The sequence below is a fragment of the Plutella xylostella genome, chromosome 20 (genome assembly GCF_932276165.1).
Source record: "Plutella xylostella chromosome 20, ilPluXylo3.1, whole genome shotgun sequence".
NCBI classification, from domain to species: Eukaryota; Metazoa; Arthropoda; class Insecta; order Lepidoptera; family Plutellidae; genus Plutella; species Plutella xylostella.
Genome location: NC_064000.1, coordinates 4,461,892 through 4,486,218, shown reverse-complemented (window position 1 = coordinate 4,486,218; position 24,327 = coordinate 4,461,892). Strand labels below are relative to the sequence as shown.

At 38.9% G+C, this 24,327-nt stretch overlaps 2 protein-coding genes across 2 annotated transcripts in view; one reads left to right on the top strand and one right to left on the bottom strand.

Moving 5' to 3' along the window:
• Positions 1-46: 46 nt before the first annotated feature.
• Positions 47-4,870, bottom strand: LOC105380985 (serine/arginine repetitive matrix protein 1). Its single transcript, XM_038109488.2, has 8 exons — positions 4,540-4,870; positions 4,341-4,437; positions 4,000-4,126; positions 3,681-3,783; positions 3,340-3,431; positions 2,655-2,865; positions 2,153-2,295; positions 47-1,499 (listed from the first exon to the last, which is right to left on the bottom strand). The coding sequence occupies exons 1-8, from the start codon at positions 4,645-4,647 to the stop codon at positions 380-382; spliced, it is 2,001 nt and encodes a 666-aa protein (XP_037965416.2). The 5' UTR covers positions 4,648-4,870; the 3' UTR covers positions 47-379.
• Positions 4,871-5,912: 1,042 nt separating this feature from the next.
• The window catches only part of LOC105383584 (serine/arginine repetitive matrix protein 1), a 59,302-nt gene continuing 40,887 nt past the window's right edge, over positions 5,913-24,327 (top strand). The window contains exon 1 of the mRNA XM_048628337.1: positions 5,913-6,407. The gene's annotated coding sequence lies outside the window, so the exon portion shown is untranslated. The remainder of the gene's footprint in view (positions 6,408-24,327) is intronic.

Sequence of the window (24,327 nt, the reverse complement as noted above, 5' to 3'; positions counted from 1 at the left end):
TCAAGGTAATAAGTTTGATGATAGTTTTAAATAAGATGACAACTACTGAAAATGCATATAAAATTTATTCATATCTTTTGAATACCTAGAGAATTTTCTGAACTGAAATTCTTGCTTAATTAAATATCAATTAAAGTTCAAAAATAAAAAAGGAATACATAAAATATATACAAACGCATTATGACTAGTAAAATAAGCACAACAATAGAATTGCTTCATGGGATCACAGTTTTAACACACAGTCAGTGGGACCTCACAAATTCACAACACTCTCTGTATATTGATATCAAAAAAGTTCACCTCACCACTAAATTTACCACCAAACTTATCCCAAACGAGCACAGCAAAGTTCAGCAGGCAGTAGAGATAAAAATACTTTTTATGTTTTTCTCATGATTGGATGTAGATCGCCTCCCCCATGGGCCGAAAGCTTGGCTTTGCCGCCCGGGCTCTGCTTGCTCCTTGCCACTGCGTCTTTTACCTTCACTTCCTCATCAGACGAACAGTCGGACACGCACATATTCAGGTGTCTCTTCTTGGGAGGCAGCGACCAGCGCCCCTTGTGGTTCCCTCGTGGCTTCCCCTCCTGGTTGGTGTCGGACGCGACCCGCTGTGGCTCGCTCTTGACGCTCCGCAAGTTCTTCGGCCTACGACCCTCCTTTTTTTCCCCCCTCTGGGGGGTGTGCAAGTTTTTTAGATTCTTTACACTGGTCGCCTTCTCTTTGGCAGGGCGGTCGGGAAAATTCTGAGAGTAGACTGTGACGCTGTCGCGTTTTTCTTTGTGAAATTTTGCCGGCGACTGCTTGGTGCTGCTGGGGGTGGGGGGTTCCGCTTCAGGGACGGTAGGGGGCGGTGTGGTCGTCTTCTTCTCCCCGGAGTTTCCGCTGCTGCAACTCGTGTTGCTATTGCTCGTGCTGTACTGCTCCACGGCTTCTTTCTCCAGTTCTCTAAACTTCGTGTCTATGCTCTCGTCAGACGCTTTATACTGCTCTAGCGCTTCCTTCTCCAACTCCTCAAACTTGTGGTCCACGGCCGGTCGTATCCTGGCGGCTGGGAGGACTATTTTCGGGTTAAGTTTCAACAGTCCTGGAGCCAACTTTTGGGATAGCCTGACCTGTGCCAAGTTTAAAGGAGCCGGTGCGCTCATGCTGAGAACTGTGCTGTAGAGTCTCTTCTTCCGTCCGGGTTCGCTCGCGGTGCTGGTCGGGGTTTGGGGATCAGCGGGGATCGGGGTTTCTGGAGGGGTTTTGGGACTTTCAGCTTCCTCTTTCGCTTCTTTCTCTGGCTGCACTTCAGCCTCTGCCTTCGGTTCCTGTGGCTCTACCGTGGCTTCTTCTTTGGTTGGTTCTTGTGGTGGTGCTTCCTCCGGAGTGCTGCTGGCAGGTTGTTCCTCCGTCTTGGTGTTGCTGTCTGCGGGCGGCGCCAGCTTGAACCGGCTCTCGAGGCGCGGGGAGGGGTGGTCGCGCGGCCACCACACGCCGTAGCGCTTGTCCGGGCATCTGAGTCAAGAAAACATACATAAGCGTGTAACATATGATGTAGGTACAAAAATACACACAGGAACATAGAAACATGCAAATGTAGTGTGGGCCTGCCAGCCGGCTTTACTGACAGGTGTAAAGAATGTTGTCGCCTTAGAATATGCCTATGCCCAACAGTGCATGATTGCTGACTGATAATGATAATTGATTCGCCACACTTGATGCTGTCTGCGGTTTATACATAGTTACACCGCAGACTAAACTGAGAATACTTCATCGGAGCATATTTATATTATTAGGTAAGCACGGTCTATAGTTGGACCGCAGACTGCAACCAGAATAGGTACTTCATCAAAAGTGCGCCATACCAAGGCGCATACTAAAGCTCTATTAGTCACCTGTGGGGCCGTTGCGCAGTGGGCGCGTACCGCGTGACATTGGTCCCGCGGTAGGGCTGACTCCGCGTCGCGCGTTGACCGCTGGCGGGGGGCCGCGTGGCAATATCAGACGCTTAGGTATACACGGCAGTGTACTATTGTTAGCAGATAAAGATAAGGGACACGCGAAACTTATTGCAGTCTGCAGCCTAGCACCTCAGACTGCAACCATAATACTTCATCAAAAGTCCACTATACCAAGGCGCATACTAAAGCTCTATCCACAATAGTCACCTGTGCGGCCGTTGCGCAGTGGGCGCGTACCGCGTGACATTGGTCCCTCGGTAGGGCTGACTCCGCGCCGCGCGCTGTGAGCCGGCGGGGGGCCGCGCGCGCGCACCCTCGCGTGTCGGCGGGCGTAGCGGCTCGAACTGGAACTGATGGGTGATAGGGTTAGAGGAGGTGGTGTATGTGATGCAGATAGTAGGTTATAGTAAGTTTATGGTAAGTAATTTAAAAGCGCTGAAGAATATTAAGTGTTGAATACAAATGTTCTGGAGAGGAAAGTGCGACTACGGTAACGTAGTGTATGAGTTGTATGACGCCCTACCTAAGGCTGAGAACTTGCGAAAGATCGCTATCGCTAGTACCTAATGATTGGAAGCGGAATGCTATAGATCGCATCTACTGGCACGCTTTGGGAGAGGCGTATGTACGTTCAGCAGTGGACTACTATAGGCTGAATAAAAAGAAAGAACACTACGGTAGGAGCCAACGAATAGAGATAACAACTCACCTTCCGACTAGGATCACACAGCAGCGGCGCGGGCGCGTCCAAACTATACGTCAGCGTGGTCGCAGCCACGCGGCGCGGCTGTCGCCTGCGCGCGCGCATCTTGCGCGGCGGCGGCGGCGGGCTTGGCGCGCGCTGCCACAGCCCCCGTACCGACCGCACGCGCGCCGCCAGGGCCGCCTCCTCCGCCGAGCGAGCAGGGCCTCGGGGAACGCTAGCTGCCGATTGGTGCCCGTTATTTTTGATATGCTGATTGGTAGGCGTAAGTATAAGTACTGAAATGTGATAGGGAAGTACTAGTGGGAATAGCACAATTCATCACTCAGTCAGCCAGTAGAGTATGGTTTTCGACTATGTCTTATCTGGTGATAACAGACATCGACGCTTTCAGTAGATACTGTTGTAAGTTTCTAGTAAATCGATTCGGTAATAATTAAAGTTTGCCAAAGCAGATCAGCGGAGAAAGACTCTTACACTCAACTGCTCTGCCACTGCTGTATGGAATCATATAGATTATGCTGATTTAAATAGCCTGCCACTCCAGCATTGGCAGTATCTTGATCTAATATAGGCTTATTTTCATAATTATACCGTGTGAATCTGTCTAACTGTTAAATACATATCCATTCCAACTACCTATGTAGGTATGAAAGAAAACTAGTATAAAATAACGTAACAATAAACGCACAAGTCGTCGTCAGCTAGCGCGCGGAACTGGCGGCGGCGGCGCGGCGTGCGGTCCGGCGCGTCGTCCAGCAGCTTCCGGAACCAGTAGTCCACCTGATGAGGAAGAAGTGGCTGATGATGTGATGATCCTCAGAATACGGATTCAAAATTACACAGTTTTTTTGTGATGTGATTTTAGGTAGGCCTTGGGAGAGCAGTGTACGACTGTTGGCTGATGATCTGATGATGATAGCATAAACACTCAAGTCTTAACTATAGGAGTACAGTTAAGCTGTAAGAGCACAGATGAGGTTTTCGTGTGATAAATGAATGCTATGTGTATTTTGTAATACCTACACATACCTCGGGTAACATCCAACATTCTGTAAGATCAGAATTTTCGCATCCTTGTCCATTATGTCCTCTTGGATAGTTTATATCATTTTCATTGATGTAGCATTTTTCTCTGAAAGGAATATACTGTTAATCTGTCATCTTGGCTGTAATAAATTAAATCTTTGTCTAACTTCCATGGCAAGTTTAAAAAACCCGCCCAATATTCTTTTGTAGTATTGCCATATTTAAAAATTATGCAGTTTAGGGAAAAGAGTTTATATGTAAAAAGGTTACATTAAAATAAACTTGTACAAAATTAACGTATTGTATTAATTTAAATTTCCACCTAACATCGTCGTAGTAAAAATTCCCATAAAACTGCGCCAATCTAGACTCCGGTATAACTTCTTTTACACTCCTTCTGCCAATAGTACTTCCGTTTTCTTGAATTTGATGAGAATTCTGTGTTTTTTCTGAAAGACAAACGAGAAAATCTATTCAGGTCCAAATTAATATACTAAAAAACTACTTCCCAATACCTTAAATATATTACTTATAGCATCGAATAGCTATGTTGAGGAGAGTGTTCTGGATGTGGTTCAGTAGATTGATTTTCTAAAAAGTTATATATTATGATACCGAATATTAAAATAGTTATCTTCAATGTAATATTGGATATAGGTTTACCTGTATGTTCGCATCTATTATTTGGTGATGAAGATAGACATTCAGTGGCAGACTCTTGCAAGACTTGGGAAACGCGGCAATGTTGTGCCCAAAGGCGCTTAAACAAAGTACACGATAGTTATTACCGTTAGGTTCAAAATACCCGTACCTAAATACCTACAGGATAAACCGTTTATTAATGTAGGCTTTTATTTGGTACCTGATTAGCAATTAGGAATTCATCAGGAGGTTCTCTAGCCCATGTGAGATCCGCACATAGGGCGATGTGTGCCCACGCAGACGAATAACGATCCACTTCGAAGTTCATTCAATGTGACACCACATGCGTATAATTAACTAGGTATCTTTACAGTAAGAAATTAATTAAAATATACTAGTCGCTAAATTGAAAGAGAAAAAGGAATGGTAAAACTGTGTCAACAATACAAATGAAGGCAATTTGAAAGACATTGTGAAATCTACAATAACAAATTTTTGCTCTTTTTTGATAGATTCATGGTGATTTTTTTTCTCATCTTTCAAATTACTTTTCGAATTTCGTAAATAAACTAAAACATGTCATCACGATGGTTTCAAAGAAAGGTTCTTTGACAGCGGAAGGTGTTTTGAAGTAGAAACTCTTTTGAGAATAATCTAACCACCCCAAATCACCCTTATACTTCGCGTGTCGGTGTGTTTTTTGCAGATGCTGCTATTGCAGTTATCATGAGATATATTACAAAATCTCCTCAAAATAAACAAATAATAGATCTCATGAGAGTGACTTTTATATACATTATTATTCTGAGTACAAAACTTGTGAAAAGTGGAAACGCCCATTATTTTGTGGCGGAACTGGCTTTCATATGGTATCCCCCAGTGTTGCGATTGATACGGCAATTGCCGTAATATACGGCATTCCAGGATGTTTTTTCAGATTTTACGGCATACGGCAGGCTTTTCATTGCCGTATCAAATAATACGGCAATTCAGCTTTGATGGATACTTAATGGATAATTATGAAAAATACTATTTTTAATCAGTTATTTGATTATGAAATGCAGCACGTAAAAACATAAATATACCGAACTATATTGATATCGCTTTTTTCGCTTTCGTCAACTCTTAAATAGGTAGAATATGGACTTCTACAGTGTGGTTGTTTATGGCTAGGTGAATTAAGTACCGTTTCGTCTTTCATTTTAAGAATTTCGTTTTATGATACACGTTTAACGTGAATGAAAGATATACAACATACATACTTAGATTTTTACGCTCTTTTGTATAGATTTGCTGACATGGGTAGCAAATCGAATTTTGGTTTGTGTAGCATTTACTATTGTCAGTAAATTGAACTTGGATTACTATCGTGCTTAAGTAAAATTGTACTTTAGCCATTTCTGTCCTCCTTAATGAATGATGGAGGCTTCGTAAAATGGTGGAATAGTACTATTATGACTAAAAAAAATCATTGCATTTCATTACTCGTAGAACTAAAGTATTTACGGCAATTTCATGTTTTTTTTTGATAAATACGGCAATTTCAGTTCTTAGATACGGCAGTTTAATTTTTTACGATCGCAACACTGGTATCCCCGTCAGTTTGCGCAGGTGGCGCTTGTTGAACGAATGTGTGTTGCGCATTGCGCGCCCAGTCCGAATATTGACAGTTAAAAAATATACTAAAATAAATTGTCCCACAAAATTCTTAACATACAATTAACTCTAATTTCATAATTGTAACATAACTACAAACGTTTAATCCGATAACTTGGTGTAACAAGTAATTTCGCAGTGACTTTTTAAACTTTTTCTGATTGATTTTCCCATTGTACCGAAATCATTGCGGAGAATATCTGGTTGGAGTTTTCCATTTCCATTGGTAGTATAGTTGGCGACAAGTGCGGGCTGCAGCGGTCGCCTGCAAGTTCTGGTTCGGTGGGAACGTGAACAGGTTCTCGTGTTTACAATCGGCCGTGCAGTTTGATGTTTCGCGACCAATAATTATTTTAATCGTGAGGTGAATGTGCTGGTGAGGTGATGCTGTGGCTCGCTGGAGTCTGTGCGTGACTTGTTGCTCTATAGCTGGTGAGTAGCAATTTCAATTTAACAAATAAATACCTTCTTATGGTTGGTGGGTCATCTTTACATTGTTTTCAGTTAGCCAATAATCCTTAATCTTTAGGTTCTGTTTGTTGAAATACTTTCCATGACTTTCCTGATTGGACTGTTCAGTACTTGTTGTACAGTACTTTAGTCAAATTTACTAAGATTTCATACTTTTTTCAACATTGTAAATTATTAGGCTATGTTCTGATAATACTGAACTTGCCTAACTTAAATCCAGTGTTTAATTGTACTGTACATTTTTTAAGCTATTGATACAGCCCTGTCATACCTACTACATTTAATAATCAGACACAGTCAGAGAGCCATAAAAACAAAATTCAATTACATTTAATAAATTACAAAGATATACTCATATTGTGCATGCACCAAGTCTAGTAAAAAGGTTGACAAATTAGTGTGCTTATCCTACTGAGCTACCACTCTTTACATCTTTAATAATCATCATGTTTTATCAAAGTCTTCATTGCAATGTCAGTGAGAAAGTGTCTTGGCTTAATTTTTGTCAATTGCCTAGCTAGGGTGTGCGATTAAGTAAGGTACAGTTTAATATGTTAATATGAAACATACAAATAATCACTCATACTTTGAACTACTCCCTACTAGGCATACTGCACTCATTCTTTATGTAATTGGATGTGAGTTTATGTACAGTATGTATGCATTATTGCAATCCTGCAGTAAACCCAATATCCGAGAAAACTCCTAATATGGTTGTGAACTGAATAAGTAACTAAAATGCTTGATGAAGTCATAATATAAACATAATCGGTTAATCCATTTTTGCATGTTCTAATGTATTTTTGTATTGTACTCACAAATTCTAATACAATTTTATCTTATTTCTTATTAGTTTATAATTATTGCGTACACATAACAAACTAGGTATATGATACTAATATTTCTACACTTTTGTTAGATGATTACCATTATAAAGCTGTGTAAACTTGTAGACATATTAGGCAAAACCGTAAAACCTAGGTAAAACTCAATAATAATTTACAAGAATGGCACCCAACACCCAAGTGTCAAACAAAGTAAGACCATGACCTAGATTTTTAAAACAAATAACTTTTGTATGCATCTTGTGAAATGTTTATGAAGCAGCTTCAACCCATTACACACCATTAAAAAAATATTTACTGTGATGGTACTACTTAGTGTCATTAGGGTCTACTTTACTACATTAGATTAATTGATTACTTCATTTTTTTATAATTTATCTCATTGTGAGTAAAATATTATTCTTTGCAAACTTTATCCTTATTCAGACTGCAGAATATGACAATTAACTACATACCTACATGGTATTTTTAAAGTTTTTTTTATGATTTTCATTGCCTAAATTTACAGTTTACTGAGAGGTCAAATAATAATAAAACGAAAACAATACATGTACTTACCTAAATAACGTAAAACCTTAAAACCTACATATTTAACATCTCATAAATCCAGTGACACCCCACACCCCTAATGCCGTTGTACTATCGAGGAATCGGCCGGTAGCGTACCTTAAAGCCTAATACCGCTTGAACCCTGCCCATGTGTTCACTACAAACACTCCCCCTGCACGCCGCGTTGTCATGGGATATTGTTTTTAAGATCGGGTCAGCGTATTCCCCAATGGTACATTTTAACTGCAACTTACCCTGTGCACGTGGTCACGTAAAAAGGATGCGACCTTGGCCCTGACCTGAATTTCAGGCTCAAAATTGAAACAGGCCAAAGTTGCTGCAGGTGAGACATATTTGTTGAAAATTGCATGTAGATCTTTTGCACCATCTATGGCTTTTGTCACTTTTGTGTAGCCTTATAAATCGTCAAATAATAACTAGACGTAATAAACCATTTCAAATGATGTATGATATTGATGATGATTCACGTGATGCAGCGTGCAACGTTTTAGGCTGTTTTAACAGCATGCGGATTTGATCACGCACGCGGGATTACACCGCACTCGTTCATACAAGTACAATACTTACAACCTACCTATTATTCAATGTTAAGCGTGGAATATGCACGTGAGACGCGGGAAAATGGCTTGCCATACCGTGTGACGTGTGAGTGATGAAAGCCCGCATGCTGTTAAAAACAGGCTTAGAACAACCTTTAATAGTAACTAATGCAGTTATATCGGCTGTAGCTCATCAGCCTAATCCCTCGAGCGCCGCAACCGGGGCAGTCCGGGACGCGCCGACCTTGGCCCCGTTTCAGCCCCGGAAAGGGAATGATATCCTAAACTGCCATTATAGATAAATTTTACAGATAAAAATTCGGGGAAAGTGGTTTTTTCCTGGAATAAGTGTCGATTATGTTGAAAGACTTATCCGGGTACGAAAAGAAGGGTTCTTATAGGTTTGGCGTGTATTCTTTCTGTGTGTCTGTCTCTTCCTACATACGTAGCTCCGAAAAGAAATTCAACGATTGCAGTGAGGTTTTTTGTAATTATAAGATAACTAATTAAAGTTCTAAAAGAAAAATCAGCCCTTGAAATGTTCCTAGCTCATCTGTTTCAGTGGTCTCTCCCTACAAAAAGGAACAGTTAGCTAAGTACTTTAATCATGAATCAGAGTATCAACAAGCTTTACGATGTAATGGTTTTGATGGCGTCCTAATCGTAAAATGCTACAGTTTGTTGTTAGGTACTAGGGACATGTGTGTTGGTGATATATTGTTACTTAGGTAAGCATTTTATGTTTAGTGCCTGACTACTTCCTTACCTAGAGTCGTGAATTTGTCAAATTATAGGTTTAATATATTGCTAATAAATATCTTTTCCTACAGACTATTCCAAGTGTAGACGTGTAGGTACTTATGTCATTAGTAGGTACTTATAAATACGATTAATTCTCCAAACATTTATCCTATCTTCGCTAAAACTACTCAACGGTCTAGATATAATTTTTACATCTCACAAAAAAACATAATATCATCTAAAAATATACAGGAGGGACCATCTGTAGACACTAAAACGCTCCATAAAAAACAAACACTCACTGCATTGAGGTTGATGAAACTCCATGTAAATAAATAAGGAGTACAGTCATATTGGAGGGGTCTTTTTATTGTTCCGTCTGGACTCGTTATACTATCCAGATGGTCCGGAATTTGTAGTGCCCGCTTCTAATAGTCTATTAGTTCTAACCTTTTATGCACTACCTGTATCTGTAATATGAGTAAAAAGTATATAAGTTTTAGCAAAATATCCTGAAATATAATACCCATTGATAAAACCTTTTTTTAATTCGTTATTCTATATTGGCCACTTCGTAGGTAATTTCAGACTGTTAACACTGCTGTAGATAGATATTTATAGTTAACTATGCACTGATACCTACATACCCATAACCATTATTAGGTTAAGCTAAATAGAGCTTCATTGTTTGGGGATAGATAAACAATCTTGATTGAGCTTTAAAGTTTATTTTAATAGCCAATACTAACTAACACGTACTTATTGTCTGAAACTTTGTTTGTGTACATTGGGAAACATCTAAAAGTAAAAGTATCACGTACTTTGCCTCCAGCATAATGCAGTTCTAATAATATAACCGAGTATTTATAAGAAGCTGTGCCTATTTCTTGTGGTGTTAGTAGGCTAGAAGCGTGGGACACTATTATTCCCTGACAGGTATGATATATGCATCTCACAAAGACACGACGGCTCCCTCTATACTCGTACATGTTGTAGAATATCCATCGTAGTTCGCAAGTGCTGGATAGTAACGCGCGAGCCTTCGTGATCAGTGAATAGTATAGTTTCTAACAAACGGTATTCCATTTTGTATCGGATGAGACAATGGAGGTGTCTCTCTAAACCCTGCTACGGAAACTGTTGGAAGTTTTGCAGAAATGACATCTCTTATTTACTGTAGATACAACCGAAAGAAATACAGCTACCGAACTGAAAATTCTTGTATATTGGTTATTATACATAGATTGTAAGGCTGTACAGATTTTGGAGATACATAGCTAAGAACGCTGTCGTTCAAGTCAATTGTCAGCTGCTCATCAACATCAACTGCTCATTGTCCAATAGTAAACCACGGAACAGAGTCTTACAGCTAACATGAAGAGTCCTTGCAAAACTAAATATCCACAACGCCACACCGAATTGCGTAATAACTGCCATATTGCTATCCACATCACATGGCGTCGGTACTCCACATTTATGTATGTATATTAATAATGCATTGTGATGATACCGCTCATGGTGTGTCGGTCTGTGTCCACGGATGGGCAGCGCCGCGTGAAGACGTGGCGCAACCGTCTGTCGAGCTGTTGTAGGGGTAGGGTGACCAGTATAGAGTAGTTTGTAAAAATTGACGTAAATCAGATTTTTTTTAATTTTTACGATGAATATTTTTTTTTTTGACTTTGACTTTGACTGACGAAAAACTAACGAACGAGAGCAGTCGTGCAATCAGCGGCACGTTTAATACAACGAGAGAGTCGTGGCTCGCGCTCCGAAACTTCGTTTTTCGTCATATAGAAGTGACCCTCCTATTCCGTACAAAATACACTCACGAACAATGAAAAAGTTCCAGTGACAATAGCACCAAGTTATGGACGTAGTAAACGGAAATGGCTAGCTTAATGACGCCGTCTGCAATATTGAAGTAAATTTAAATTTAACTTTTTCTTACAACGTAAATGAAGTTTTACGTAATTGATTGTCACCCTACACATAGTGCACGGTCCGTTGCATCCTCATCATACACACGTGAAGTATGGCCACCATGCACTTGGAACAAAGACGACAAAAACCAAGCTCTATGGTACAAATTAGTAGGAATTACTCCACAAAAACAATGGTTACTTTTTTGCCATAATTGGACCATCTAATAAGTAATCTTGGCTATCTTAATTGTACATTTAGATCAGTTTTTAAAGTAATGAGGCAGTTGCGGTCTTTTTGCACGTGAAAAAAGGAGTTTCGCAAATCTAAAATGGGTACTTACGTATGTAGATAGGTGATCTACTGATATGGAGGACATTACGATGAAACCTAGATTGAAATGATATGAAAAGGTTTGTGTAGTAGAGTTTAATAATATAGGAAGATACAGGTTGAAAAGAAATATTTAGGGAAATTTTCCAATGACCCAGTGGCTAGTAAAGTATGACCCTCAAATTCATACAAGGTTAAAATTGACTTTGGGACAATCGAGTTTTGACTCAGTCAGTTAATTTGAAACCTATTTTAAAGTCTCAAGAAGCTCTAAGAATTTTTTATTATTTGAATATGTTACATTACTCATTGACTAAACTGTTAACAATGTTACAATTAAATAGGATGCGAGCTAATACTGTAACCAGGTTATTCCCCCGATGTTTTCTACGTCTATTGGAGCAGAACACCACTACTTAGCCACTAGTCCCGATAAGCAATTATGTGCAATTATTCCATTTACCATATTTCATGGCGCAGCACGCCATATGGTAATGAAATGTATGTCGCGAATGTTAAACTGTGCAAAAGTGTTCAGACAACTATAACTCTTAATGCAGTTGTAGATTAAGGTTTACACAAATTATATGTGACAGTACAAATATACCTAAGCAGGAACTGTTATTTTTTGATGTTGGAGCGGTGACAAAGTAATCTGAAGAAATATGGCACCAACTTCAAAAAAGAACACTTCCTGCTTAGGTATATTTGTACTGTCACATATAATTTGTGTAAAGCTTAAATTATTTCTTACATTTTAGTGGTTTTTTGAAGTCGGTTTTTTAATTATTATTTTATTGTTTTTAGTTTATTTGCAATAATTTTTAATCAAAAGTAAGATGCAAATGATACCAAAAAGTCCTACTAATCAATACGCATCATTCAAGCCTAAACACGAGGTAGTTGCTATATATCGTTGAGGAGTTCCCTTGACTGCCTTCCGTTTCCATCATCAGATCAGTTCAAGGTCACCATCATATTTTTTTGTTATAAGAACTATATTTACGTTCTTAATTTCATTAGAATCGGTTAATATGTGTCCAAAATGGAAATTTATACCCTGTTTTTACCCCTTTACCCACTCTTAGGGGTGAGATAAAATTCTGAAAAAAAAATGGGACCACCTGGGAGCTCAACCCAATGCAACAAAAAAAAGAATTTTCAAAATCGGTTCATAAACGGCGGAGTAATCGGTGAACATACATAAAAAAAAACCCGACGAATTGAGAACCTCCTCCTTTTTTTGAAGTCGGTTAAAAATGACAATGGGCGTTTTGGGACCTATGTCCAATAAAGATGAGACATACATCGTTGGATAGCTCTTTTCAAGTGAGCAAAAAAATATTATGACGACAAATCCGTATATAAGTTGTCCATTTTGAAATATATTCGTCAGAAGACTCAGAAGGAAGTATTTTTCTATTGCATTGCACTCTCTCTCCTGATGACAGTTGGGCGTAATACACGTAAACACGTATTATTAAAATGGGAGAAATTACTTTCAACTGGTTTTATTGACTGAGATAATAAACAAATATAATATTATAATGAATGATGATCATTTTGTTATAAAAATTAATAATGAATGTGAAAAAATAACAAAAACATTAAAATTACAGAAATAAAATTTAAAAAACTTTTAAGGTAGGTACAATTATTCTAATTGGACAGTAGATCAGGACTGGCGCTTTAGTTATTCATATTCTGCAAAAAAATACCTTTTCAACGACGTATCACTCATTTCTATTGGAGATGCTCCCAGCTTCCATACATTGGTGCCCATCATCATTTATGAGGTATATAAAAGAGGCGTTATATGTGATGAGATGTGGGATTCTAGTGTAGTGACTGTATCTGTAACCCTGTCTGCTGCATCGTAGAGTCACGCATTATCACATAATACACCCACGAGCAATGAAAAAGCTCCACTTACAAAATGTCGACACAAAATGACCCATTTTTTTTTTGAGTTGATTAAAATATTAACGTTCTCAGTTATTATTAATATTCTGATGCATTGTTAAACGTACTTTAATGTTGCAGATGGTAGAGTAGTAGAGTGCTTCTAAAGTAAACTACACCACTTGCTTTGTGATTACACCTGTCATTGACGTTCCATAATGTCACTGAAACTTTATCATTTCTCGTGGGTGTATTTCCTATCAACCATGGTTATGTATGTATGGCACATGGGTGCGTGTTCTCCTATACGTATGTAAAATGTGTAAAAAGTAGTAAAACTGTCACATGCGCAGTTTCCTTGCGCAATAGAGGAAATGCAAGTTATACCTATGTAAGCGTGTAATTTCCTGCAATTACTTAGGTACATAGACCTTATCTAGATTATAACTTACTACCTGTACCCGTTTTTACTGCACATATTGTTAGAGCCTGGGTTCTAGGTCTCAGATTTGCTCTGTTGCATTGCATTACCATAATAGTCAAAGTTTGTGTGTGAAGCAATGCACCATTGCCTACCCAGAATGCATGTAGTCAAAGGTGTACGTCTTATTTACCTATTACTTTTCTTGTGTTTAATATGTTGCTAACTCTGGAATAAACTTTAGACTACAATTAGGCTGACTAAAAACCTTACTTACTGATGCTCATTCCCAGATATTATTCACCTTTACTTTAAATCAATCTGTACAAAACTGACCAACATAATCATACGAAGACACTATACTACGAGGGCTACACCGAAAAGATCGGGAATAGAATACTTAGGAATAAATTAGAGTGAAACCTTTTTGGTGTATCAAATGTAGTGTTTTTTCAAACATAATTCCATTTTCGAATTTTTAAAAAAGTAAAAAATAAAAGAGTATTGACCATTTGAATTTGACAAGTCGGTGTAAAAAATGGAGCTTACGCGGGAACATTTCCGTGCAACAATTTTTCACAACTTTCGTCGAGGTTTATCTCAAGAACAATGTCTCGCCGAGCTTGTTTCTATTTATAAACTTGAAGCACCAAGTAAAACGACTATATATCGTTGGTATTCTGAGTTTCGCCGTGGACGTTCCTCTCTTACCACAGTCCCTTCTACTGGTCGGCCAAAAACAGCGGTAACACAAGATAACATCGATGCTGTACGCCAGTTAATAAAAGAAGATAGACATGTGACATACGAGCAGATTCGGGCTTCTCTCAGCATTGGTATGACAGCCATTCAAACCATTTTACATGAAGAACTGGGTGTCAAGAAGTTAGTTTCGCGCTGGGTGCCCCACCGTTTGACCGAGGAACAAAAGTCGGCTCGTGTTAATTGGTGTCGATCTGCTCTGCAACGGTTCAATGGAGGCAGTTCAAATGCTGTCTACAATATCGTCTCTGGTGATGAATCGTGGATTTATTCATATGAGCCCGAAAGAAAACATCAATCGGCAGTTTGGGTCTTCGAAGGTGAGGTCAAGCCAACAAAAGTTATTCGCTCACGCAGCGTGTCGAAAAAAATGGTCGCTTCGTTTGTATCGAAAACTGGCCATGTGGCTACGATTCCATTAGAAGGACAAAGGACGGTTACTGCTGATTGGACAACAGTTTGTTTGCCGGAAGTCGTAAGAGAACTTCGTAAAACTAACCCGAACCGTCGTATAATCCTTCACCACGATAATGCAAGCTCTCATACCGCTCGCAAAACAAGAACGTTTTTAAATATGGAAAACGTGGAGTTGATGGACCATCCTCCGTATAGCCCTGATCTGAGCCCCAATGATTATTTTACATTCCCAAGAATTAAAGATATGCTACGTGGTCAACGGTTTAGCGGCCCAGAAGAGGCGGTCGAAGCTTACAAATCAGCTGTTTTGACAGTATCCACTTCAGACTGGAATTACTGTTTCAATGATTGGTTTAATCGAATGAAAAAGTGCATTGAATGTCACGGAGACTACTTTGAAAAACAATAAAAGTAAATAATATTATGATATCTTTGTACTTTTTTCTATTCCCGATCATTTCGGTATCGCCCTCGTATAGCAAAACCACAAACTAGAAGGCAACACAACGGCATCTGCCTGCAAGTAGGCCAGCATTTCGTGGGAGAGCACCCGACACCATGCACCCATTACAACATGATGTGGAGCGCGGGTTTATTGCCGGCACACTATACATTATTATAATGTTTACGATGGCAGGTCAGTCAACGAATTATTTTCTGACGAGCTTACTCGTAATGTGAATATTTAGCTGTGCTAGAAGAAGCACGAGAGCTTTAATGTAGTCGGTACGTTTAATGCAAGGGGATTGAAGAGGTGGATCGTGGTTAGCAGCCTTTTAGAACTTCGTTTACAGAGACTCCCCCAGATCATCCAATAGTAGCTGGTGGTGGCTGAGCCAGCCGGCCCAGCACGGGGAACAGCTGGGATACACCTCCCATGCAAAAATGCGTATTCTCCTTTTGGTCAATCCCACAGAAAGCCTATTCTCAGGTATTCTCGTGAAATATTACATCAGCACTAGTATTGGAATAACAGTCTATTTATTCTAACATTCAAAACAAATAAAAAAACATTTGCGCTAAACTTTTGATCTCTATTTTAAGCCCACTCCATAATCTATAAGAAAATTTTAATAGCCTATAATTTGATCGTACACAAACACCGTTTGGTATCTGATATGAATAGAAGACAAAATTGGCCAACGAATTATGTGCCAAACAAGGGATCAATGAATATTCATTAATTGAGTTACCAAATAGGGCACTACAAATATCTAGTAATCCAGCGAATCTAATCCTACTTCATTCAGCAATAGGTTAGTTGAGGGTTAGAATTTGAAGTGAACTAATATTATGTATTGTGAAGAGGAAAGATTTGATGAATTGATTTTAAAAAAGTTTTACCTTTTTAATCTACACTCACTGAATAATATATGCTACGAGTATACTGTTTGTCCCCCTAAGGATAGTCAAATTAGTCAATAATTTCTCGTATGAGGTTGGTTCCGAAAACATACATTTTAGAGCTACCAGCCCCAATTTTCAGACATCATAATCATTACTATGAATTCACCAAACAGCTCCGTAACCATAATCACATACATACACTCATATAACCATAGAGCTCTAATCAGCGGGCGAGTTCAATATATTGTTATTGGAAATGTGTATTGCGGCTGTCCGGCGATGGATGCCCGCGCTTGTGCCGTTAATCTCTCCACGGTGGACTGTGCCGTTCACTCTCGTCAGTATTAGGGTGAGGCCACACGAGCGTAATTTTGTGAGTTGTGAGTTGTGAGTCGCATAATTTCGGTCGCAGAAATTCTGTCGGGCTGCCACACTGGCGCATTTTTCTCATAAGCAATCCTATAGCTCACTGACGCTTTCCCCGCTCCCCTCGCCCCCGCGAACAGAATTCTGTCGGAATTGTGCTTTGTGAGTCGGCAGACAACTCATTTTGCGTCGCCGTGTGAACTTTTCTATGAAACCGAATGCGGCAGAATTTCTGCGACCGAAATTACGCGACTTACAACTCACAAACTTACGCTCGTGTGGCCTCACCCTTAGGGTGCCTTTTCACCAGAGATGTGCTATGCTACGTTGCTATGAATGCGTTTATCTACCAATCATATTCATTGATGCACATCGTATAACATTGGTGCGTACGGAATCTGTCACATCATTGCAACATAGCACATCTCTGGTAAAAAGGAACCCTTACCCTCGGTTTATATTCCTACATGTGGCGCCAGTGTCTCAAAATAAAAAGTATTCTTTTTATTTTGATCGTGCAGTGACAAATATTCAAGGGGTATAGTTAAGCTATATTTTAGGGTCTGTAACCGTGGTGAAAGGATTGGCCAATCAGACTAGTGTCTGACTGCCCAGATGTATGTAAGGAAGGCTCCTTTTGTCAATTGTGCATTCTACTATTTACTTCAGACTACACAGCTGACTTAAAATAAAAGTGCCAATTTCGCCATAGTGGGTTAGAGCATAACCAGGGATTATTGCTTGACTTTTGACACATCTGTCAAGAATTTTATTTGGAGATGACGTTAATTGATCAACCTTTCCCTGGTTACGATCTAACCGACTGTGGAAAAATTGGAGCTTAGACTTTCAAATCGGCTCAGACGCAATCAGTCGTCTCTCTTCGTTTCTGTGTGTCAAAAGTCAAGCAATAATCCCTGGTTACGATCTAACCGACTATGGAAAAATTGGAGCTTAGACTTTCAAATCGGCTCAGACGCAATCAGTCGTCTCTCTTCGTTTCTAGTGGCTCTGTACCCAGTATTGCCCATGCTTGCTGCGAAGTCAATCTTGATGAGTCATCGAGACGCGAGCTGCGATAATCTTGGGAGTAACTGGCCAACCACGTCTGCAGTCCAACTGTTCTACTATAACTGCCAATCTGACCTTTAACCCGTAAAGCATAGATTGCATTTTGGTGCTGAGTGTTTATTGCGGGTTAGTTATGATTCAGTTAAGAATAGATGTGGAGAATAGTAATGCGGCTCACAATAAGGCTATGCTTTTTATGATTTTCTCGGTTTAAGTTTTAAATATTCAAACTTATACAGCATAATTATATTTATAAATACATCCTTAGTTTGACCTTTAATTGAAATTAAGCTTGTCCTCGGTACTTATTCAAAAATATAAATAAGTACAGAACAAGTTGTTGTTTTCCCAGACGTATAAAAACTAGGGCCTATTTAAATTCTAAGACGAAAAAGCCATTTATTGACGCTTAGTCCACTGGATCTAATCAAAACAATTTGCCTGGAAACCTTATAAACATCCGGATAGAATCCAAAGTCCTCTAACTTAGCTCCTTTAGCCTAGATCATTCTGTTTTGTACATTTTTTGTTGGCAGCCTCAAATTACTCCGGTCTACACGGTACACCCAACATAGCCATCTACAATAGCTTCTTAGGCCATTGAACCCCAAAGACTTGGTAGGCTATAGAAACAAAATGTTAAATTATCTGCAGTTCCTATCGTAAGTGGTACCTATTTGGTGAAATCTGATAAAATTGCAATTCATTGAGCAGTTTGTTTAGTAATGCTAAGTTTATTAACTTCTGACGGCATTATGTAATCAAAATTGTTTGCGGTTGTCACTTTCTATGGTTTTTGGTAGCCGGGCCCTTATTTGTCGTATGATACGTACTATCGGATAGTAATTGACGAACGAAGTCGGTTAAAAAGAAATGACAAGTTATTGAGGAAATATTTCTACTGGTTCTGAGTTGGTTCTGAGTGATATTTGCTGGATATAGGCATTATGTCATATTCTGAGTCTGGAGTCATTTTCGATACTGAACAGCACTGCTTACTTTTAAAATTTTTGGTTTGACTTTAATTTTATAATCTTTTGTATATGTTAATATTGCTGTATCCAATGTCTTATATTCTATTCTATTTCAAGCTTCGGTTATCTAAACGGCATGCTGTTTTCGGATACTTTCCTTAATATTTCCATAAGTGGTATATGCCCTTGTCCATAGTTAGCATTTTTTTTTTTTTTTTATGTAGCCTGTATAGTGTCCCACTGCTGGGCAAAGGCCTCCTTATGAATTGACCACCGTTCCCGATCATGTGCTTCCTTCGGCCATTGAGGCTGCTGAGACTAAACTACTGTTTTGTCCAATATTGCCTAGTCAGCTCAGTCTACCATCATCCACAGTACCCGCTTGAACAATCCAATCCAATTTCTCTCCGTAACATGGCAGGCAGTTAAACTTTCTCACACACCGTCATAAAAAAAACTTCAGTGAAATGCGCTTTTTGTTCTGAACACAATGTTGTGTGGAGTAACTAAATGTGTTTTAATGGTGAAGTTACTTATTGATTGATAGGTTGTTAGACGCGGCACACGCATTCTGGCATGGCGATTGCTTTAAATTTTGTTTCTATTTTTCTACATTGACGATGTTTTGCGATGTATAAGTTTTGGACTTTCTTTGGCGGGTCCTTAAGAGGATACATTTGATATGCCTTCATTTCAGGTTCCTTTAATATCTATATCCTTTTCTAGTTGACAGACAATGAACTGAATTGACCATCAATTCAACACACCCATTGTCCTATCAAGGCCCATAAAGTTGCTCAATCACAAGTCCTTGGCAGCCATTTAAATTAAACAAAGATGTATCTGCCGCGGTGATCGCGTGGCTACTTGTCCAGCCTTGCCACCAATTGTGGTTGACAGCACCAATTGTCTCGGAAATCTTGCAGTAGACTTGGGAAATACAGTGGGTCTTGTAGATGTACACCACAAAGTAATGTAGTCTCTCTAGTTTTTCTAAACTCTTCAAAAACGTGTCATCAATTTTCCCTGAACTTTATTCATTTAGCGGAGACCAGTCCAGACTTATCCAATATTATCCATGTTATGTTTAGGTAAAAGGTATCATCTGTATTTAATTTAAAAGAAGATTATGTACTAATAGTTCCACCATTACAAAAATAAAAAATACCATGGCCGATTAGTCTCTGTCTCTGTATTGAGTAAGCTCACCTTCCTTCAGCCGAATAGTTAAGGATGACAGATGTAGCGCGTAATGCGTGTCCTACTTTAAGATGTGTAGGTCTGTTGTCATCTGCTTTATGGAGGTGGTTCGCTACTTATTGTTTACAACATTATGGTGCCATTTGGTGGCGGACAACATCAGGATGCAGCCAACGGCCAGTCGCACCGTCGTTACTGATTTGTATTATGTACTCGTATATCTATAGACCAGTGGTGTTTTTTTGTAAGGAAAGCCGGTCTGAAAAAAACATCGGATATTGCCTGTTTCTTTTATACGAAATTGGCGACTTAAAGAGTACTTAGACTACTTTGTCAAATGTTAAAGAATTCTGTATGTACTTTTCGCCACTGATATGGACTCGTGTTCTCGAGCGTGATGTCATGTCGCTATCCGCAAAATCAAATAATAGAAATACATTAGGTAAGTACATACAATACATAGAAACCAGAGTGATTTTGCGACATGTCATCTACTGCAACTTCATGTTGCCTGTCACCAATTTGTACCTTTACTGTTGACAACATTACAAAAGCACGACGGTGCATGTTCGCTGCACTGCCTCTAGTAACTTAGGTTTTACAGCCATCTTAGGTTTAGGTTTTACAGGTCATGTTCGGTTTACGACAGGACATGAGTGGTAGTTCTATTGTGTTGTTTCATTGAATCTTTTGTGACTGACCATCTTCTCTTTAAGAGCTACATGCAACGAAATGTTATTTGAGCAAATGGTAACAATAAGTCCTACTAAAAAAACATACAGAAAAATTGAAAACGTCTTCCTTTTTTCGATGTCGAGTTTCTTTCGGGTTAAAATGCGAAAATGGATCGATAACGACTTCTTTCTAATCCTCTACCAGTTATTTTTATTACCAACAATAAACCTTCTAAATATAGCGCGAATGGGTGGGTGTTCGGGGTTTATAAGGTCATCTATCTATCTTCAAACAGCTTGACCGATTTAGCGAGAGACTTGACATTTTCGAGTGACTTCACATCTATCTTTGACGGGTAAGACCGAAGCTTAGAGCTCTTGCTTTGAAAAAAGTGTCTTTTTGCTGACAGAATTGGAAAACGCTTATCCATAGTTATTTGTAAAATCTTTGAAATTGTATTTTTTTATTAGACGTCTTGTTTGTGTAACTTAATTAAGACTTTTTAGTTTGAACGACTGAACCGATTTTGAGGATAGATAATTAAGAACATTTATATCTATAGTGACCTTCTAATAACAATAATAATACCGTATTAGATGGATAAACGAAAGAGCCTATTCGAATAGCTTTCTGGCCCCAGCCAGATAGACAAGTAGGCGTCAATCCTTAGGATCCAATCGTGTGGATTAATATTCTAGATCTAGGCTATACTCGATCGTAATACGTAGGTAAATATTCCGACACTCTTGGAAGTAGGAATCTTCAGCACTCAAAGAGGCCACCGCTTGACCGACTACCCGATAGCCTCCGGGGCCTAAAAACATTTATAACAGAAAATCAATACTAACAGATTCACACTGCGCTGAAATCTTATTTTGTAGGCCTGTTTTTTATAAATGTAAAATAAGTATAATTTTTCTTGTTATAATTTGGTTAGTAAGTCGTTATCCTTAGCACACACATATAGATTTAATAATCATACGAAGATTCATAGTACCTACAGAAGTACGAGTATTTTCTATCCTTCCGGGATACTTTTAGTACACACAGTACAACAGATACACTTGACACTTTAGCTGGCCTTTCAACAGAAGTAGTAGCATTGTTTTCGCAAAGTGAGGTCTAAGGTTTTGTCTCTGAAAAGTAGAACAATTCTAGCTAGTGTGTAAAACCGATTTTTTATTTATTGTTTTTGTTCGAAGCCAGTATGTACAGGAGTAATTGAACGAGGAAGTCCCAGTAAGGATCGTCTGGCCTTTGTCCAGAATGTCCAGCACAGAATAATAATTGTCTGTGGATGAAGATTTGAGTAAATCATTAATTACTTTTCACACACGAAAATCGCTTGACACATTATGCCCTTCCGTAGATCCTGCCCGTGGATTTACTGAGTAAGCTGCAATAATACACTCCCGGGCAATGAAAAAGTTCCACTCACAAAATGCCGACACCAAACGACCCCAATTTTTTCAAAGATTTAATTTAAAACATGAAACAAAATATTACCGTTATTAGTTGGTAATATCCTATTGCTCTGTTAAATGTAACCTATGTTCAATTTTGCAGAAGTAGTCATTAAGCTAGCCTTTTCCGTTTAGAAGTAATTTGGTGATTTTCTTAGTGGAACCTTTTCATTGCCCGTGAGTGTATAAAGAGGCCTCCCACGCCAACGGCCTACGGCCGAGTGTCGACATTATTCCTGTATACCCACTTACCAAAATGGCGAAAGCTGCTCACAGATTTGGTAAAACAAGAGGGATTCATAAGCCCTTCCTTTTACCGTTTACCTTCAAACCTGGATGGAATATGTCATTACGGTTTCCTATATATTTGCTGAAATAAAAAGTTCAGTTTATCATTTGCAGCACTATATCGTGTGATTCCCTTGAAGAATCTTCAAGATTATGTAATTTCTTACTAATCTCATCATCGAAGGGTTATTTTTGTTCAGCTTCAACAGATATGACATTTAGCTGCAACGAACGTTGTGTCTTCGACTTACTATGTAAGAGACGATGTGATGGTAACCAACGCCCCATATACATAATATACAATACAACTTCTACACCATACAGCTATTTATACAGTTGACAGGTCCCACGGTGCTCCAATGTTGTACAGATCGTATCCTTGAACCTGTTTCAATGAAACTTGTCTCCCGCACATCGGACTCTTGAGTCTATGTCCAGGTGACAAGGTCGGAATTTGCATACACGCTGCAGTGGAAGAGAATACAGGTTGCTCCTCCATGGCTTCTTTGGATATTGAATAAAACAAAGGACAATTGAATGTGTTTTTTTTGTGGTTGTAAAGCAAAACATATTCTTCTTTATTTTATTAACCTCTCTAGAGGGATTTTAGATTTGACCTAATGATATTACCTATGTAAATCTGTGTGTCTGCTATCTGAAGACTACTGATACGAAAGCATGTTCATATCTAATATGAATGCTGACTTGATTATCATCTGCACGTAATTATCAACAGCTATACATGCTGAGAGCTAACATAAATTAGAAAGAATAAAAATAAATGCGATGAAATGATAGAGAGCTACACAATATCGCGTAAAGGACTATCACAACTCAAAATCACAATATTACAGCGGTTATTGCTTATTTGCTTCCAAAGATTTCCAGAAATCTTCACCATAACATTTGTGGAGCGAGGTCACGACCCTGGAGTAAATAACCGAAAAATTATGATAAATAACGTAATTAGTTACATTTTATGCAAGTGAAAAACCTTGGCACAGGTTGCTATTACCATTACCCTGCGCATTGTCCGATTTGTGATGTAAATAATTGCAATTTGGCCGGTACCTACCCGCTGTACCGGATATAATTGTAAGTAATTGTTTTTTTGTTGTTATTATTTCATAGTATCTACAAAAGCATTGTTTTATAGTTTTGCTTCGCCGAACAAGTCCAAAAATCTGAACAAATAAGCACAATGTTATGAAGCCAACAAAATGTAACCTGATTTTTTAAGTCTCCTCGGAACATACTTAATCCCGATAAATAATACTTTGCGGCTTTGGATAATCTTTGACACAGATTTAGTTTCATAGGTATCTTTAACGTTTACGCCCTAAAAAACGTACCTGATATATCATATTCGACAAACCTCCACGAGCCTATATTTTGTTAGCTTCTTACTAGTGATGTAGAAGAAAATCAGAAAGATGAAATAAATCTGTGGAAAGTTGCGCAATCACAAAAGAAACTACTTCTTACAGAACAAGCCCTGTTGAACCATCAGAACTGGGTAAGTATTATGTGTTTAGGGCCGGATTTGTAGACGCATTGAACAAACAAGTAACTGCTACCTGCGTGTGGCTCTACAACTGTTCTATCTCAGTTAGGTACATATTATCTGATTCAAACATGAACATTATTTGTTTATTTATAAATCCTTTGTCTATAAAGAACACCAGTGTATTTACCGATGATGGTGGTGATCTTCTTAGCGTGTCAGTTGCAAACACTAGAGCTGGACTAGGATTTGTCACCGTCGCGTCGTGACAAGATTAGCCAGCCAGCTTTGTCAGTCACTGATTGCATAATCTGCTCTGGGTGTATTATACACAGGTACAGTTTATACTTCACTTGGGAAAGCTATTTTCTTGCACGCACATTACGATCCACACTTTACGATACACAGTACTTCAGTTATCAGCATTTAGGCTCCCCAATGTCCAGCTGGGCTTTGCAATTTACGTAAACGAAAAAAGTTTCGGTCTTCTTCAGTTTCATGATAGCGTGCTAGAGGCGTCACTTTGTATGCGAGAAAACT